The sequence below is a fragment of the Chiloscyllium punctatum genome, chromosome 37, assembly GCF_047496795.1.
Source record: "Chiloscyllium punctatum isolate Juve2018m chromosome 37, sChiPun1.3, whole genome shotgun sequence".
Lineage (NCBI taxonomy): Eukaryota > Metazoa > Chordata > Chondrichthyes > Orectolobiformes > Hemiscylliidae > Chiloscyllium > Chiloscyllium punctatum.
The window spans coordinates 57,210,647-57,225,775 of NC_092775.1; the positions used below are offsets into that span (position 1 = coordinate 57,210,647).

At 43.0% G+C, this 15,129-nt stretch overlaps 1 protein-coding gene across 2 annotated transcripts in view; it reads left to right on the forward strand.

Annotated features, from left to right (window-relative positions):
* The first annotated feature begins 9,920 nt into the window (after nucleotides 1–9,920).
* Nucleotides 9,921–15,129, forward strand: part of ttll9 (tubulin tyrosine ligase-like family, member 9) — a 42,302-nt gene continuing 37,093 nt past the window's right edge. For both annotated transcript variants that reach the window (XM_072556883.1, XM_072556884.1), the window contains exons 1-3: nucleotides 9,921–10,048; nucleotides 10,164–10,204; nucleotides 14,122–14,214. In XM_072556883.1, coding sequence (XP_072412984.1) covers nucleotides 9,971–10,048; nucleotides 10,164–10,204; nucleotides 14,122–14,214 — 212 coding nt within the window. In that variant the 5' untranslated portion in view covers nucleotides 9,921–9,970. The remainder of the gene's footprint in view (nucleotides 10,049–10,163; nucleotides 10,205–14,121; nucleotides 14,215–15,129) is intronic.

Genomic DNA, 15,129 nt, shown 5'->3' on the forward strand with positions numbered 1-15,129 from the left:
ATAGTAACCAAGTGTGTTACTGTACAGAGTATTCCTGCAGTGTATCCCAGTGTGTTACTGTTCAGAGTATCCCTGCAGCATATCCCAGTGTGTTACTGTACAGAGTATTCCTGCAGTGTATCCCAGTGTGTTACTGTACAGAGTATTCCTGCAGCATATCCCAGTGTGTTACTGTACAGAGTATTCCTGCAGTATATCCCAGTGTGTTACTGTACAGAGTGTTACTGCAATGTATCCCAGTGTGTTACTGTACAGAGTATCCCGCAGTGTATCCCAGTGTGTTACTGTACAGAGTATTCCTGCAGTATATCCCAGTGTGTTACTGTACAGAGTATCCCGCAGTGTATCCCAGTGTGTTACTGTACAGAGTATTCCTGCAGTATATCCGTGTGTTATTGTCCAGAGTATTCCTGCAGTATATCCCAGTGTGTTAGTGTACAGAGTATTCCTGCAGTATATCCCAGTGTGTTACTGTACAGAGTAGTCCTGCAGTATATCCCAGTGTGTTACTGTACAGAGTATTCCTGCAGTGTATCCCAGTGTGTTACTGTACAGAGTATTCCTGCAGTATATCCCAGTGTGTTACTACACAGAGTATTCCTGAAGTATATCCCAGTGTGTTACTGTACAGAGTGTTACTGCAATGTATCCCAGTGTGTTACTGTACAGAGTATTCCTGTAGTGTATCCCAGTGTGTTACTGTACAGAATATTCCTGCAGTATATCCCAGTGTGTTACTGTACAGAGTATTCCTGCAGTGTATCCCAGTGTGTTACTGTACAGAGTATTCCTGAAGTGTATCTCAGTGTGTAACTGTACAGAGTATTCCTGCAGTGTATCCCAGTGTGTTACTGTACAGAGTGTTACTGCAATGTATCCCAGTGTGTTACTGTACAGAGTGTTACTGCAGTGTATCCCAGTGTGTTACTGTACAGAGTATTCCTGCAGTGTATCCCAGTGTGTTACTGTACAGAGTATTCCTGCAATGTATCCCAGTGTGTTACTGTACAGAGTATTCCTGCAGTGTATCCCAGTGTGTTGCTGTACAGAGTATCCCTGCAGTGTATCCCAGTGTGTTACTGTACAGAGTATCCCTGCAGTGTATCCCAGTGTGTTACTGTACAGAGTTTCCCTGCAGTGTATCCCAGTGTGTTACTGTACAGAGTATTCCTGCAGTATATCCCAGTGTGTTACTGTACAGAGTGTTCCTGCAGTGTATCCCAGTGTGTTACTGTTCAGAGTGTTACTGCAGTGTATTCCAGTGTGTTACTGTACAGAGTGTTCCTGCAGTTTATCCCAGTGTGTTACTGTACAGAGTATCCCTGCAGTGTATCCCAATGTGTTACTGTACAGAGTGTTACTGCAATGTATCCCAGTGTGTTACTGTACAGAGTGTTCCCGCAGTGTATCCCAGTGTGTTACTGTACAGAGTATCCCTGCAGTGTATCCCAATGTGTTACTGTACAGAGTGTTACTGCAATGTATCCCAGTGTGTTACTGTACAGAGTGTTCCCGCAGTGTATCCCAGTGTGTTACTGTACAGAGTGTTCCTGCAATGTATCCCAGTGTGTTACTGTTCAGAGTGTTACTGCAGTGTATCTCAGTGTGTTACTGTACAGAGTGTTCCTGCAGTGTATCCCAGTGTCTTACTGTTCAGAGTGTTACTGCAGTGTATCCCAGTGTGTTACTGTACAGAGTGTTCCTGCAATGTATCCCAGTGTGTTACTGTACAGAGTATCCCTGCAGTGTATCCCAGTGTGTTACTGTACAGAGTATCCCTGCAGTGTACCCAGTGTGTTACTGTACAGAGTATTCCTGCAGTGTATCCCAGTGTGTTACTGTTCAGAGTATTCCTGCAGTGTATCCCAGTGTGTTACTGTACAGAGTGTTCCTGCAATGTATCCCAGTGCGTTACTTTTGTTGGGAATACATATATCTATTTATGGACTTTGTTTAAAGTCTGGAAAATATTGATTTGTTTGGAATAAGAAGGATGTATTTGTGTATACACCTACCTTTGGCAGAGTCTGTGGGGTCTCTGTGCTGATGGTTGCCTAGCAGCCCTTCCTGGTTTGGGTTTAGCAGCAGAAATTCTCTCACTCTCTTCTCCTGCTTTTGGAAATTGGAATTTGGATAAAATTGATGTCTCAGTATCCTGAGCTGCTTGCACACCCTGAAACCCTGAATTGTGAACAGAGTCTTGGATTTGACTTGATTTCCAAATGAACAGAAATATCTTTTAAACAATGTTCCATCTGTATATGACTATTGAGCACTTCGATTTTATGAACACTATGTTTGGGGGAACTGTGAAAATTCATGAAGCTTTATCCTTTGTTTTACAGACCAGTGATCAATGTGGACATTTTGGTCTTTTAAAAATATCCCAGTGTGTTACTGTACAGAGTATTCCTGCAGTATATCCCGGTGTGTTACTGTACAGAGTATTCCTGCAGTGTATCCCAGTGTGTTACTGTACAGAGTATTCCTGCAGTGTATCCCAGTGTGTTACTGTACAGAGTATTCCTGCAGTGTATCCCAGTGTGTTACTGTACAGAGTATTCCTGCAGTGTATCCCAGTGTGTTACTGTACAGAGTATTCCTGCAGTATATCCCGGTGTGTTACTGTACAGAGTATTCCTGCAGTGTATCCCAGTGTGTTACTGTACAGAGTATTCCTGCAGTGTATCCCAGTGCGTTACTGTACAGAGTATTCCTGCAGTGTATCCCAGTGTGTTACTGTACAGAGTATTCCTGCAGTGTATCCCAGTGTGTTACTGTACAGAGTATTCCTGCAGTGTATCCCAGTGTGTTACTGTACAGAGTGTTCCTGCAGAGTTGTGGTTGCCTTTTTGTGTCCAAGTGTGTTTGTTTGGAATTTAGAAGATTAAAACAAAAGATGCCATTCAATATTGGAATGTAGTTCAGATGTTAACCAGTTTTGTTTTGAAGAGATTAGAGTTTTGTTTATAACAAATGGACTACATTGACTTCATTAAAGAAGTCTGTTGAACGCCTTTTATCTTCTGGATTGCAGTAATAAAAGGAAACAACTGGCCAATCAGTTTTGATTGAATCTGAACCTTTATGCGGTTGATGGAAGTGAATATCAATGTATACCCTACTAACACAGGCCCAGCTTATTTTGGGCGATTTTACATGGTCAGTGGGTCATTGGATGTCAAATAGTAATAATTAATAGAGAATAATGTTTCTCATGTAATATGACTAAAGTGGCATTGGAAGTGGCTAAAACTTCCCGGCAGATATCGAAGGCATCCCATAACTAGTTTGGGCGGCACGGTGGCACAGTGGTTAGCACTGCTGCCTCACAGCGCTAGAGACCCGGGTTCAATTCCCACCTCAGGCAACTGTCTGTGTGAAGTTTGCGCATTCTCCCCGTGTCTGCATGGGTTTCCTCCGGGTGCTCCGGTTTCCTCCCACAGTCCAAAGATGTGCAGGTCAGGTGAATAGGCCGTAGTGTGAGGTGAAGGGATAAATGTAGGGGAATGGGTCGGGGGTGGGGGGGGGTTGCTCTTGTTGGGTCAAAGGGCCTGTTTCCACACTGTAAGCAATCTAAATCTAGTTTACCAGATTGAAGTAAGGCTAAAGTAATGGAATTAGCGAAAAAAAGAGTGGAATTTCCTGAAAAGCCTAAGAAGACAGAGATAATCAAAGAATGAGCACTGTCTTTGGGATTGGTGGAAATATCAGAGGGACCAGGTACACCAGGAGGTGAGTGAGTGCAGAAACAACAGTTAGATTTTCTGAAAGCAGAGAAAGGAAAGGAAAGAGCATTGGGATAGAAAAAGGAAATGGAATTTTTAAAAATAGTTTGAACTTGAGGAAAAAGAAAGACCGAAGAGTATTTCGGGCAAGAGAAAGGGAGGGAGAAACAAAATACTGGGTTCGATTGGAGTTACAAATGAAGATACCTAATATAGAAAAGAAAAACCGAACGTAGCAATACGATGTTTAAATTTCTACGACTTTTGTGATTTGAGGAAATGTAGACTGCATTTAATTCAACAAAGTTGCAATACAAATGAAGTAGCTGAAGGAGAACTGGACACTGGGTGTGCAGAGCAGGTTGACAGGTAGCACTGATGAAGTTTATGCACCACCTTTCAAATAGATTACGATGAAATGCATATGAACTAATTCCTGCGGTATTCAGGAAAAAATATTTGGAACATAAGGAAGCAGCCTGGGCAGACTTGGATTGAACTTGAAAGGAAAAAGCAAAAACATTTTGATAGCTAGATATGTGCATTTGGAATAAATTCTCTTACAAGAACTAGAAAAGAAAATCACTTCCTCCATTTTTAGAATTAATGTTGAAGACTAGAGGGTTGCAACAGCTGGACAGGCAGAGCAGTTATCTGCTGATGATGAGCTGATCCATCAAACTGAAGTATTTTCCCAACATCCCCATAAACTCGAGAAGGATAGAAACTGGGAGACTGAAAAGAAAGTAAGTCGTACAGAAAACGGTAAAGAAAGAACAGCTGGGGATGCTCCACAATTCCTGTCTGGGATCAAAATGGAAAAGTGCTGAGGCTGAAGGTGTAAATCGGAAGTCTAAGTGTTTCCATTGTAACAAGGTGGGACACCTTCATTCAGAATGCTGGAAATCGCAAGGGAAACCCATGGGACTTATTGGGATTTATAAGAGCGAGTCTGAATAGGAGAAGAAAGTTAAAACACTACAGATTAATTAGTAGCTTTCATTATGAAGAGGGAATTGGTTTAGCTCAGTTGGCTGGGTTGTTGGTTTACACAGGAGAAAGTGAGGACTGCAGATGCTGGAGATCAGAGCTGAAAATGTGTTGCTGAAGAAGGGCTCATGCCCGAAACGTCAATTCTCCTGCTCCTTGAACGCTGCCTGACCTGCTGCGCTTTTCCAGCAACACATTTTCAGCTGTTGGTTTACATAGCATGGATTCAAGTCCCATCACTGGTTTGAGGTTACCATAAAGGACTCTCCTTCTCAACCTCTCCCCTCGTCTGAGGTTTGGTGGCCCTCAGGTTAAATCCCCACCAGTTGCCTCTCTCTCTAATGAGAGAGCAGCCCCTATGGTCTGGTAAGACTATGGTGACACAATACAAAAAATTATAAAGATGAACTCTGCTGTGATTGCAGGGATGTGAACAAGGTAGGTGAGATATATAGTTTTTTGATGAGATGAAAAGTAATTCTTTCTTCCTCAAATGATACAGCTAAATCCGTAACTATGTGAAGGGAGGCAGGAGCTGTTCAAAGTCTCTCACTCGACAAAGACATAATTTGTCTTCAGACAGTGCAGCGGAAGCCAATATTTTAAGAAATTGAATTAGTGGAAAGTTTAAACATCTAAGAATATCTTTGAAATGTTTATATCCGTTCCTTTTTTGAAGGTCGAACAAGTGATGAAGCAGTTTGTCATTCTGAGAAACGAAGCCAGACAGTTGTTTGACTTGACAGTGGGTGAGAATCTCAGTGAGAGGTCTCTCAACACCGTACATTTTAAGTTTGTTATGGAAAAGGAAAAAAATGGTCTGCAAAAAAGGGGTTTTGGATTGGGTGAAGGTGGATTTTATGAAAGTGAGGCAGGATCTGGTCTGGGATCAGCTACTTGTGGGAAAACGTACAGCAGAAGAAATAAAGAAATAGGGAGAGTACAGGTCCTTCAGAGTCTAATGAAGGAGGAACAAACTCCAAGAACCCTAGATTTCTAGAAATATTCAGGACTAAGTTCTGGAGTTGCTTGTCTTTGCTTTCAGAGATGCTCTGAATGAATCTGTCATGTTTAGTCCAATTAGACCAGTTCGTGGCCCACTAAATGAATGGGTTCGTGGACAGGAAGATGGATCCTTGATGTATAAATGTTAGATTAGATTCCCTACAGTGTGGAAACAGACCATTTGGCCCAACAAGTCCATACTGGCTCTCTGATGAGTAACTCCCCCCCATTTACTAATGCACCTAACACTATGGGCAATTTAGCACGGCCAATTCGTTTGACCTGCATATCTTTGGATTTTGGGAAGAAACCAGAGCACCCAGAGGAAATCCACATAGACACAGGGAGAAAGTGCAAACTCCACACAGAGAGTCACCCAAGGCAGGAATCAAACCGAGGTCCCTGGTGCTGTAAGGCAGCGGTGCTAACCACTGAGCCACTGTGCCACCCTGATGTATAAATGATCCATGTAGAGATCATGGGAGCCTGGACAGGAGCATTTACAACCTTCACAGGGACAGGTGAAAGAATGGCTCGATAGAAAGGCTGAAAATTGAGCATTTCAAGCAGGGGATGGAGTCGTATTTTTATGGGGGAGGTCCCAAAAAACAAGATCCGCTGGTCTATACAAGGGAATTAAACGGGTTAGTAATGTAAAGTCCAACTGACTTTCAAAGAAGATTCACATCTTGTGTCCTCGCAGCGTATTGAATCAAAATCATCGTAGAAAGGAAAAAAGGGATTCGGTGCATCAGGCGAATGAGAACAGGATGAGAGAAACCCCGTGAGAATGAGCTAGAAAAAAAAACTTGGACCATTCACAGATTTAACCTCCGACTATCCTGTTAGTTATTGCTGAAATAATGGAAAAGTTAGACACCATATTCCCATACTAAGGGAAACAATGATGGGACCATCTGGCAAGGTGATTTACAAACAATTTCAGGAAAGTGCCCCACTTCAGACAAACATTGGGTAGGAAGTAAATAAACCTGCATCAATCAAATCCGATTCATCTCATTTACAACCAGGGAAACAGGCTCGAGTGAAAATGGAAATTAACTATAAGTCAGAAAATCACTTGATTGAACAACCAATAGGACAATTCAGTTAAAGTCACAGAGTTAGGGAGTTGTACAGCACGGAAACAGATCCTTTGGTCCAACTCGTCCTTGCTGACCAGACATCCTAAATTAATCTAGTCCCATTTGCCAGTACCTGTCCCTTATCCCCCTAAACCCTTCCTATTCACATACCATCAGATGCCTTTTAAATGTTGTAACTGTACCAGTCCCCACCACCTCCTCTGATAGTTTATTCCATACATGCAGTACTCTCCATGTAAACAAGTTGCCCCTTAGGTCCGTTTTAAATCTCACCACTCTGCCTTAACCCACAAAATGTTGATAGTGGGAGATTCAGTGATGATAACGTCACTAAATGTGAAGAGGCAGTGGTTAGATTGTTTCTTGTTGGAGATATTCATTGCCTGGCGTTTGTGTGGCATGAATGTAATTTGAAACTTGTCAGTCCAAGCCTGGATATTATCCAGGTCTTGCTGAATTTGAACATGGACCATTTCAGTATCTGAGGAGTCATGAATGGTGCTGAACATTGTGCAATCATTGGTGAACATCCCACTTCTGAACCAATGATGGAGGGAAGGTCATTGATGAAGCAGCTATAGATGTTCAGGCTTAGAACACTACCCTGAGGAACTCCTTTACAGCTGAGATGACTGACCTCCAACAATCTTCCGATGTGCCAAGTATAACTCCAACCAGTGGAGGATTTGGCCCCTGATACCCATTGATTCCAATGGTGCTAGGGTTCTTTGATGCGACACTCAGTCAAATGCCACCTTGATGTCAAGGGCTGTCGCTGTCACCTCACCTCTGGAATTCAGCTCTTTTGGCCATGTTTGAATCAAATCTGTAATGAAGTCAGGAGCTGAGTGACCATGGGGAACCTAAACTAGGCATCAATGAGAAGGTTATTGCTAAGCAAGTGCTGCTTGATAACACTTGATGACATCTTCCATCACTTTACAGATGATTGAGAGTAGACTGATGGAACAGTAATTGGCCGGGTTGGATTTGTTCTGCTTTGTGTTGACAGGGCACGCCGAGGCAATTTTTTCAGGTAAATGCCAATGTTGTAACTGGACTGGAACAACTAGCTGGAAATGGGTTGTTCTGGAGTACAAGTTTTCAGTACTATTACCAGAATATTTGCAGTATTCAGTGCCTTCAACCATTTCTTGATATCACATGGAGTGAATCAAGTTGGCTGAAGACCAGTATCTGTGATGCTGAGGAGCTCTGGGGGAGACTGAGATTGATCATCCACTCGGCATTTCTGGCTGAAGATTTCTGCAAATCTTGTGCTGCTTGGCACGCAGTAATCCTTGTTTGGTAGCTTCACCAAATTGATTCCTCATTTTTAGCTGCCTGCCTGGTGCTGCTCCTGGCTTGCCCTCCTGCTCCCTCCATTGAACATGGCTGATGGTAATGGTTGAGAGGAGAATATGCAGGGCTGAGGTTGCAGATTGCATTGTATTATAATTTTGGATGCTGTTGAAGGCCCACAGCACCTCATTACTGACAAGGCTTGAATTGCTAAATCTGTTTGCAGTCAGTCCCATTTACCGTAGTGATAGTGCCACACAACAAAATGGAGATTGTTCTCAATGTGAGGGGGGACTTCATCTCCACAAGGACTGTGTGGTGGTCACTCTTACCAATGCTGTAATGGTCAGATGCATCTGCAGGAGGCAACTTGGTGACAATAAGGTCACGTGTGTTTTTTCCCTCATGTTGGTTCCATCACCACTGCTGCAAACCCAGTCTAGCAACTATCTCCTTTAGGACCCAACCAGCTAGATCAGAAATGTTGCTGCTGAGCCACTCTTGGTGGATATTGAAATCCCCCACCCTCCGTGCTTCCTCCAACTGGGGTTCGACATGAAGGAGCACTGATTCATCAGCTGAGGCAGGATGGTTTGATATGTGGTAATCAGCAAGAGGTTTCCTTGCCCCAAGTTAAACCTGAAGACATGAGACTTCATGGGGTCCAGAATCAATGTTGAGGAATGGGCAATAAACATTGACCCAATCACCAACATTCACATTTGTAAAGCAATGTCATGGTCAATCATTATTCAATTTGTGGGATATAGGTAAATTAATGTTACTTCTGCAATTCTGCAATTCCATTTTACAAAGTAAATTAACTCACACTAGTGTGTGTAATTGTTTTGGCCAAGAGCTGAGTCAACAAGAATGGAAACAATGTGGAGGAAATATATAATTGTTTTTGTATTAGCTAAAATTGTATGCCAGAATGAAATGTGAATACAAAACAATGGTAGATATTATGGGCAAGTAGATAAGATGTTGTGAGGGGATGAAGTTAAGCTAGATACGCCTGTACAAACAGTAGGTATAAACATCTGTTTCCCACTTTTACAGAGACAGAGGAACAAACCCCAATTAAAAGGGTCATAGGGATCAGAACAGCCTCGGGAAAGGCGCAGATGGAGGGGGTAGATAATGATGAAGAAAGAATATGCCTAACAATGACCTACAGCAGGATGAGGTCAAACGGCCTTGTGAGGCCAGAAATAAGCATTTTGTCACAGACAAGGCCGGATAAGGCAAGAGATAAACAGGAGTAATGGGTGCCGGTCTTAGGGAAGTGGAGGATGTAAACGGGGAGGAGCAATGTAAAACAAAAGAAACCAAATTATATAAATATTGTGTATGAATTGAATTTGGGATGTGTATGTCCTCTGCCTTATAGACACTGGACATCACACCCACTTGCAAGTGTAAAATAAATTACACTACTGATTCAGATTTTGTCTCAGACTGAAATTATTGAAGAGTGTGAGCTTTGTTTCTCACAAATTGAAGGATGGAGCAGGTACAATGGGCTGAATGGCCTACTCCCATTCCTGTGTTGATAAACTATCTCTGTTGTTTCATCACTCTGGTGGGGGGGGAAGGAGGTGTGGAATCTTTATTTATTTTCCTGTGGCAGGAGTACACAACAATGAGAGTGACACCCTCACACTGTGAGGACACATGCTTGGGGGGGGGTCAGGCAAACCGCGCACGCCCAGTCCCGGGCCCGGTCAGACACGACTGCGCAGCCGCACAGTTCGGTGGTACGCAGGCGCACTCAGGGGCCCGGCGGTGCCGTCAGTGCGCACGCTCGTTGGCGGGCCCCGGCCTGTCGTCGTTACCATGGGAACGGCAGGCGGCGAGAGCGGGCCTGGGCCTGGGCCTGGGCCCCGGGTGCGGAGTGCCATGAACCGGGGCAAGGTCAAGACGGCCCTCCCTCTATTACCCCCCCCCCCCCCCCCCCCGAATCCTTACCTCAATACTCCCCCACTCCCACCGGTGAAAGTGAACTAATTGACATTTTGTTTTTAAATAGGGTGCGGGCAACAAGGGGCCGCCCGGTAATCTGAAACACAAGTGAGTTTTTATTTTATTTATTAAACACCGCCCGGTGTTAGTGGGCGCTGGGCTGTGCCCTCAGCCCCGCGTTATAGAGAGACGGCGCTCAAAACCACCAGACATGACATCGCGTTATAGAAACAGTACCCCTGCACCGTTCATCATCCGCGTTATAGTGAATTCGCGTTAACGAAACGTGCCTTTGGACAAAGAACTTCAGAACCAATGTGTTTCAGCACAAAAACATCCCCCTGGGTCTGCATCAGCTGATTTATATGTGTATGTGTATGTATAGTTATATGTGTATGTGTATGTATAGTTATATGTGTATGTGTATGTATAGTTATATGTTGGCCCCACATTCCACCTATTTTTTCTGATCAAACTGTTCAGAAATATTATTCCACATGTCTGGAGCAGGTGGGATATTATTCCACATGTCTGGAGCAGGTGGGATATTATTCCACATGTCTGGAGCAGGTGGGACTTGACCGCAGGCCTCCTGGACCATGGTCTTGCAGGTTTCACCAACTAGGTACAGATCCAGTTCTCTTTTTATTCTGTTCAGGGTTTTCCTTTCGACCCCCCAGAGCGGGCAACAAAACCACCATCCGCTGGATGAAAAAGGGGTTTTTTTTTATCGTGTTTCCTTCTACCAAACGCCTTAAATCTGGGTAGCTGACCTCTCGGCTTGTGGGAGCACATCTTTCCCTTTCCAGACCTTGATTAGGGTACCCTTCTGTTTCTTCTGTTCAGAGGAAAACAACCCTTGTTTATCCAGTCTTTCTTCATAAGACCATAAGACATAGGAGTGGAAGTAAGGCCATTCGGCCCATCGAGTCCACTCCGCCATTCGATCATGGCTGCTGGGCACTTCAACTCCACTTACCCGCATTCTCCCCGTAGCCCTTAATTCCCCGAGACAACAAGAATCTATCAATCTCTGCCTTGAAGACATTTAGCGTCCCAGCCTCCACTGCACTCTGCGGCAATGAATTCCACAGGCCCACTACTCTCTGGCTGAAGAAATGTCTCCGCATTTCTGTTCTGAATTTACCCCCTCTAATTCTAAGGCTGTGTCCACGGGTCCTAGTCTCCTCACCTAACGGAAACTATTTCCTAGCATCCACCCTTTCCAAGCCATGTGTTATCTTCATAGTTGCAGATTTCAAATTCTTCTGAATCAGCTCTTTGGAACAATTCCACCTATATTTCTTTGTGGGTGCATGTCTATACTGTCTGTAGTATCTTGTTTATGAATGACTCCCATTGGTTTGGGACTGATTTTCCTTCAAGTAGCTGTGCGTAATCCACTTTCACCAGATCACCTTTCAGTTTCTGTAAAAATTGTTTCTCCCATTGTAATTTTTAAAATTTCTGTTCTATCTTTTTCCCTTTCCTCCGTAATGCCACATGGAACTGTGTTATGATCATAGCTCCAAAATGGCACCCACACCTGCTGCATCCACCTGTCCAGCTTCATTGTCTACAACTAAATGTTGACTTTGGCATTCTACCTGCTGCTCAAGACATTTTCTTCAATGCTGTTCAAGAATTTTGTGCCCGCTGTATCTTTTATGCTGCTCATATCCTAGTTTAGGTTTGGGTAGTTGATGTTCTCCCCTATTATTGTCCTATTGTTTTTGCACTTAGAAATTTGACTACATATCTGCTTTTGTCACTCTCTGGCACTATTTGAGGTCTGTTGTACACTCCCAGTGCTGTGGCTGTCTCTTTTTCTATCTCTGACCTCAACCCATACGGTTTCATTTAGAATATCAACCTTCCACACAGCTAGAATTGACTCCTTAACCAATAATGTAAATCCCCTTGTATTTCCATCTCTCTCTTTGTCTATTCTGCCTGAAAGCCTTCACATCTAGGGATGCTGAGCTACCATTCTGCCCTCTTTAAGACAAGTTTCTCTTCCAGAAATGATATGCAGCCAGGTGCCAAACTGAGGTTTCTGCTCATTAGCTTTGTTTGCTATACTATCTGCATTTATATATGCACCTTATAACACTGCCAAGCTCCTGTGCAGTTTTTGTTTTCTCACATTTTCTGTCTTGTATTATTTCCTCGGAAATAGACCTATCAGTATCTGTCCTCTGGTTCCCATCCACTTGCCAGTCTTGTTTAACACCTCCAACTGCACTAAGGCAATCTTTCTGAAAGGATATTCTGATGTAAATTGCCTGATTTATGTATATTTTTAATATCATTCATTTTAAGTTTGTGTTTTGCATTATCTTTGTTATTTTAAGTTGGTTTATAACATGGGTTTTCAATGTGTCAGAAGTTTACAATTGTAAATGTTACTGTAACCATGGTGATTTCTTTTAAAATAGTTTGTGAGGTCTACTTTGGACAGCTTAATGAGCTTTAGTTTAGTATTTTCATGATGTAGTGAGGTTTCTGTTGCAAATTTCTCATTGGGGCATTCTTATTAAGCTAAGAGGAACATTCATAGCTTGGAGGGAGATATTTCTGTTTCAAGTTTACTTCATTTTGGACAGCTGTGTGAAGTCCTTGTGAGGAGGTACATGTATACAGCAATTCTGAGAAGGAGAGTTTTTAATTAAATCTGATCAACTAGAGTAAGGGGTTAGTGTTAGACTCAGACCAGAAGTGTCGGGTTACAACCTCAAAGAAGACTTGAAGCTGAGCTTGTTTAAGCTCAGGTGTATGAGAGCTCCAGGAATAAGTTGTCAGAGATTCCAGTCAAGGAGTTAAGGTCACAGCTACCTTCAATCTACCAAGGTGTGAGAGAAAGGGATTCTGGTGGCAGTATTGTACAAGGGTTGCTGTTGTTTACTGTACAAGGGATTTTTTTTTTAAACGAGTGTTTTGGGAATGTAAGACCATGAGAAATAGGAATGGGGAAAAAGCCACTTGACCCTTTGAGCCTGGTCTGCCATTCAATAAGACAGTAGCACATTAACGGGATTATAATTTTACTGTGTGTTTAAGACTTTGAACATTTGTTTACTCCATTTATCTGTGTTTATTTTAAGAATAAATTAATATTTATTAATAAAACAAAATCAGCAACATTGCAGGCTACTGACTCAGTGAGAGATCACCTCATTAAAGCCAAAACAAAGCAAAATATGAGCCAAGATTTCAGTCTGAGATCTGACTTGTCTGGAGAGAATATCAGCTGCGATCATAATATTCCTGGAGGTTTATACATGGAAGTGCCAGTTTGGCCTGGGTGGACAAAGTTAAAAATCACCCAATACCACGTTATAGTCCAACAGGTTTATTTGGAAGTATTAGTCTGAACCAGTCTGAAAGCCTCAGAAATCTAATGCTGTCCCTCCTTTACCAGCTTTCCAGCTGTGCCCAATCTCTCCATTTCCCTGTTTCTATGTTCAGTAGCCTGTAGACCCGAAGATAATCCTGAGGTTACTGCTTTGCTGAACATGCTTTTCAGTCTCCGTTTTAGCTCCCAAAAATCTGCTTTCAGGACCTCATTCTCTTTCCCACTTAAATCATGATGTGGACCCCAACCTCTGGCTGTTCATGATCCCCAAAATAATGTCCTGTATCCTCTTCAAGACATCCTTGACCTGGCACCAAGGCAGCAGCATCTTGATGCCACGTGTGTAACCACAGGAATGTAATTTCTCCCTGACTAAACAACCCTCTATCACTACCACTTCACCTCCTGCCCCCCCCCCCCCCCCCCACCCCGTACCCTTGTCCCCCTCCCTTGTGGATTAACCATACACTCTGGTTATTGTGGGTTAACAGCACATTCTGCTTATTGTAGGTAACTCTACATTCTGGATATTGTCAGTTAACGACACATTGTGGTTATTGTGGGTAACTGTACATTCTGGTTATTGTAAGTTAACAGTATTCTCTGATTATTGTGGGTTAACAGTATAACCTGGTTATTAATGAAGAAGTAATGTAATTCTTCACATTAGGGAGCAACGCAGCAGCATCCGATTCAAATGTGTTTTGACCAACACTATTCTTGATGTTCTTCGTCAGCGACCTGGATGGGTTGAAGTCAAAGAGTGAGTGTTTCTTCGTTTCTGTCTGCCAAGGGGACAGGTGTTCATTGAAAGCTCTTAATAACTTGATGTGCTTCTGAGAAACAAACTCAAAGGTGACAAATCCTGAACAAATAGCAGCTCAGGACTCACAATGGGGTGAAAAGCTGTAGAATGACCGGGACCGGGACTATCAATTATGTGACTGTTCACCTAGCTAAACCTCATTTCAGTTCCTTCACATACATGTGTTTCTTGAAATTAAAAATTGAAGATGTTTCTAAGCACATACTTTCCGCTTCAATGCTTCCCTGACTTTTGCTTATTGTAATTCATTTTTGAGGCTTCAAAGTTGTGGTAAGTCTAAGTGTGAGTGTGCATGCATTTGTGTATGTAAAGAGAGAGCAGCATTCTGTATAAGTGGGACCTGTTACATACGGGATGCAGTTGTTACAATCAGATCTTCATGGCAGCCATTGTTATCTTGTAGCTTAGGACCCCACACATGATCCCGAGCCCCACTTTGGGAAGTCGTCTCCTGTTTTCTGCTGTCCACTCACCACAACCAAGCCCTTGTTCCTTTCTCAGTTTAGGGTAGTCTAGAACAGGAAGATCTGCCATCAGTAGTGGAAGATGGAAGAATGGAGTCACTTATTCTTAAACTTGAAACCATGAGTTCAGAGGCTGAAACTGTGTTAACATTTAGAGACTCAGCTAGAGAGGGATCTGCACCTGTTCACACCTGGCAGTGTAAGTCCCAGTGTAGGAGTCAGAGTAGGAAGGAGAAGTGGAAGATGTGCTTTCATATGGTATCTTTCACCACCTCCAGGTGTCTTAATGTGCTTTTGTGATATTGGTTGAAGGATGAGGTAACTCCCTTCCTCCTGTTCAATATAGTGATGTGGGATCTTGAAACTGGTCTTTCTATGCCATCTGCAG